This window comes from Hibiscus syriacus, unplaced genomic scaffold (genome assembly GCF_006381635.1).
Source record: "Hibiscus syriacus cultivar Baekdansim isolate YM2019G1 unplaced genomic scaffold, ASM638163v2 tig00110411_pilon, whole genome shotgun sequence".
Classification (NCBI taxonomy): Eukaryota; Viridiplantae; Streptophyta; class Magnoliopsida; order Malvales; family Malvaceae; genus Hibiscus; species Hibiscus syriacus.
Genome location: NW_024062727.1, coordinates 13275 through 17202, shown reverse-complemented (window position 1 = coordinate 17202; position 3928 = coordinate 13275). Strand labels below are relative to the sequence as shown.

The window sequence follows — 3928 nt, the reverse complement described above, 5'->3', positions numbered from 1 at the left end:
ATAAATTTTCTTCACTAAATTCAAAAAACAAACGATTTGGCCACTTTCATTTAGTTTTAATTAAGATTTGGTCACTTACGTTTCGTTTTAATTAAGATTTGATCACTAAAGGTTAATGGTCGTTAAACATTTAACGGTTCGATAACGTGGCATGGTAAATATATAAAATTAAAATTATATCATTTTCACGTCGATAGTATGCGGGATAAGTTTTGGCCACTTTCCTTTCATATTTGTGCACTTTTGGCCACTTACGTTATCGTTTTATTAAGTTTTGACCACTTGGACATTGAACGACATTAGTTTGATTACGTGATATGTTAGTAAAATGATTTAATTTTTGTTTTAACCCCTACACTTTAGACAAAATTGATTATGAGTCTTTTTGTAAATTTAAATTAGCTTAGGGACAATATTTCAATTTATCCATTTTTAATAGGTTTTCTTCCCAATCCCATTTTTGTTCATCTTCTCCATGCTTCTTCTTATAACATCTCTGCTCTATTGCTCAATTGCTTCGTTTACATTCTTTCAAGGACTCGTGCTACATTTCAAGAATAATGAAAAATTTCAACTTCTAATAACAAATATAACACCACAAGTTCAAAGAAAAATGAGAGGGTAGGCAGGCATCTAGAGATAAAATGAAGCTAGGTAATCTCAGTTATACAAACTAGAATGCAATTTCCAAAGATTGAGATTGTAGAATGCCAAATCCAACAACCCGATAATTGGAACCGTGAATTCATCCACTAAACTCAACACAAAATCCATGATCTTCAACATCGAATCTTTATTTTTGCTTATGATCAAATAATTTTTCGATTCTAGATCCTTATGAATCACCATTAACCCCTGCATTTTACATGATCTGTCTCACTACTGCCACAATGTTGGCCTCCAAGTATCTCATTTCCAAGTGACCAAAACTAAATAAAAAGATAACGTAAGTGACCGAAACTTAATAAAACGATAATTGAGCAAAAGTGTTCAAATATGAAAGGAAAATGACCAAAACTTAATCTATGTATTGTGATGTAGTTTTAATTTTATATATATATCGTATCACGTCAGTAAATCGTTAAAGGCTTAACGACCGTTAGCCTTTAGTGACCACAACTTAATTAAAACGAAACAAAATTGATCAAATCTTATATTTTTATGAATTCAACGAGAAAAAGTTTATAAAACTCAAACGAAATTAACCATTTTTCTAGTTTACTCTTTAAAAAGTGTTTTTTTAACGTCTCGACGAGCAATTGAGTGTATACATTATTTTTAAAGATTAAATATTTTTAAACAAATTCACAAAAAATTATTATAAATATTATAAATCATATAAGAAATTTATTATAATTTAAATAACCGAAATCCAAAATAATATATAAACAATTGTATCCACTCATTTTGTTCATATTAAATAACTCTGGCTCATTCACACACACTCTCTCCCTCTCCCTCTCTCCCCCCCTTCCCCATACACTCTCTAGAGTCTAGCAATGGCCGACAACTTCTCCTCGTGTATAATAGGAGCCATGGATCGTCTTTGGTTTCACCAAACTATTCTTCACTCACAACCCTTTTCACTATTTCCCAATAAAACCCTTAAGCCACAGCAGCCCTACTCGGAATCTCCATTATCAAGCCGATCGGAATCATCTCTTGCAGAAAAGAATATACCAGCCTCTTTTTGCCCCGTCCCTGACCCTGAACCATTAACTCCATCGGTAATAATAAAGATCCTCGACACTGTTTAAATATGTTTCTCAAAGTTTAGGCTTTCATGGGTTTTTTTTCATGGTGATTCATTTTAGGAAGAAGAAGAAAAGTGGAGGAAAGAGCTAGAAGAGGGAGTGTTAGCTCCAGAAGCCTTTCACATTCTTCATCCCCATCAGCTCAAAAGAATCAAAGGAATCACATTCACAGGCATTCAACTTCATGTGCACTAGGGGGTAAACTGAAGAAATCCACGAGTTGTAAGAGCTTGAAAGATTTAGAACTGGAAGAAGTAAAAGGGTTCATGGATCTGGGTTTCATATTCAAGAAAGAACATTTAGATTCAAGAATGATTAACGTCGTCCCCGGCTTGCTCAGGCTCGGATTTTTCGAAACCGAATCGAATCCCGGTGCCGATCATGAACTGCGTAACGATGATATTATGAGACCGTATTTATCAGAGGCTTGGCTGATTAAAGACCCGATTCACCATTGCTGAATCTGAAATTACCAAGGGTGACTGCAGCTGCTGATATGAAGAAACATCTCAAGTGTTGGGCTCAAACTGTTGCGTACGTAGTACAGCAAGAATGCTAAGAGTAAATTAAACCTAACTAGCTGATGAAACTGTTAAAAAAACTGTAATGAGAGAGTTTATAAATAAAGACGAGCCAAAGGCTCTTTTTGTCACCATTTTTGAACTGGGAAAAACAGGATCTTTAGAAATGCGAAGAGATAAGGCATTTTGAGGACGGTCCTACCAAGTTGTGGGTAAAAGACAGAATGACAAAAAAGATGGGTTGTAAGTTGTAACAGCACACAAATGACCTGAGTCCACTCGGTTTCTGTGTTCCCATCTTCAGTTTTGTTCATGTTTTTTGACAAATCAAATCAGTCGGAATCACATGTTTTAACATATCAAATCGGGCAGGAAAACGGGGTTTGTTTGGTACATGATCTGTTTCATTACTATTTTTAATAAAGTTGTTGTTTTCTTTTGTCACGTTTAATCATGGCGTCCCATGCTAGCTATGAAAAACAGTCGCATGTTTTGGCATGGGAATGGGCATGATTTTTTGTTTAGTTTGGTCTACCGACCAATGCTTGTACGGGACAACTTGCATTTGTGGACTTACTAGTGTTATGCACCACTATGGTTGGCATCAATTAAAAAAAATTGATAGAAAATCTTTAGTTTTATTAAAAATATAAGATATCTAAAATTATAATGAATATTTACAAGTATAATTGTAAACCTAAAATATAATTATGACATTTTTCATTTACCATTGAGATAAAAATTAGTCACTTAGATCACATAAGGACCAAAGAATGAAAAAGTTAAAAAATATAACAAAAAAACTCTAATAAAATAAAGATATGAACAAATCTGACTTCATCGGTAAGCAAACCATAAAAGGGGATAAAGTTACTGAAAGATCACCGATAAATCGCAAATCAGAGTCAAGCGACGTGAGTAAACTATCCACAAACACAAAACACATATTCAAATCAATCCGATGATTCAAAGCAGAGAAGATCATCATGATAACAAATAAGCGTCATCTTGATCAATCGTGGTGATATCAAATCCAACCCTAGAAAAAAAGAAAAACAAAAATAACGGTAAAAAATCGTAAACAACAGCAAAAAATCATAAGCTACTAAAAAGACAAAGAAAAACATGTCACAAAGACATAATTATTCTTATTAAAAAATTAAGAAAAAAAAAAGATAACTGGTGGCGACAACCAGCATTCAAACTGACACCGCCGTCGGTTAAACAAAATTAAATAAGTAAAAAGAGGGGAGGAAAAAGAAAGCAGTTGGAGTTTTTTTTTTAAATAAGGAGGAATTATGTGTCTTCCAAATTTTAGATTAGCATCCATTAAAATTTATTTAATTACTACTCTCACTTTTTAAATTATTTTTTAATATTGTCGATAATTTTTTGATAATTTTTATTTTTTATAGAATCCATTAATTTTATTCAAAACATGAAATATCACGAATTAAAATGAAGATTTATAATCATAATCGTAAATTAAACATATAATTAGGACAATTTCCTATAATTAGGGGTGTTCAAATTTTCGAACTAATTCGGTTAATCGACCGAACCGAATTAGTTAGGTAGGTTAACGATTAAGAAAATTTTTAGAATTCGGTTAACGGTTAATTCGGTTCGAAAACGGTTAATTAACCGAATTAA

The 3928-nt window shown here is 32.7% G+C and overlaps 1 protein-coding gene across 1 annotated transcript; it reads left to right on the top strand.

The window, feature by feature from the left end:
* Nucleotides 1-1453: 1453 nt before the first annotated feature.
* Nucleotides 1454-2150, top strand: LOC120124088. Its single transcript, XM_039142840.1, has 2 exons — nucleotides 1454-1727; nucleotides 1815-2150. Exons 1-2 carry the CDS (start codon nucleotides 1500-1502, stop codon nucleotides 1947-1949), a joined length of 363 nt encoding a protein of 120 aa, XP_038998771.1. The 5' UTR covers nucleotides 1454-1499; the 3' UTR covers nucleotides 1950-2150.
* Nucleotides 2151-3928: the final 1778 nt, after the last annotated feature.

Coding starts and splice junctions, on each gene's coding strand:
- LOC120124088 (XM_039142840.1), top strand. CDS start 1,500: ATGGCCGACAACTTCTCCTCGTGTATAATAGGAGCCATGGATCGTCTT. Junction 1,728..1,814: donor CTGAACCATTAACTCCATCG/GTAATAATAAAG, acceptor GATTCATTTTAG/GAAGAAGAAGAAAAGTGGAG.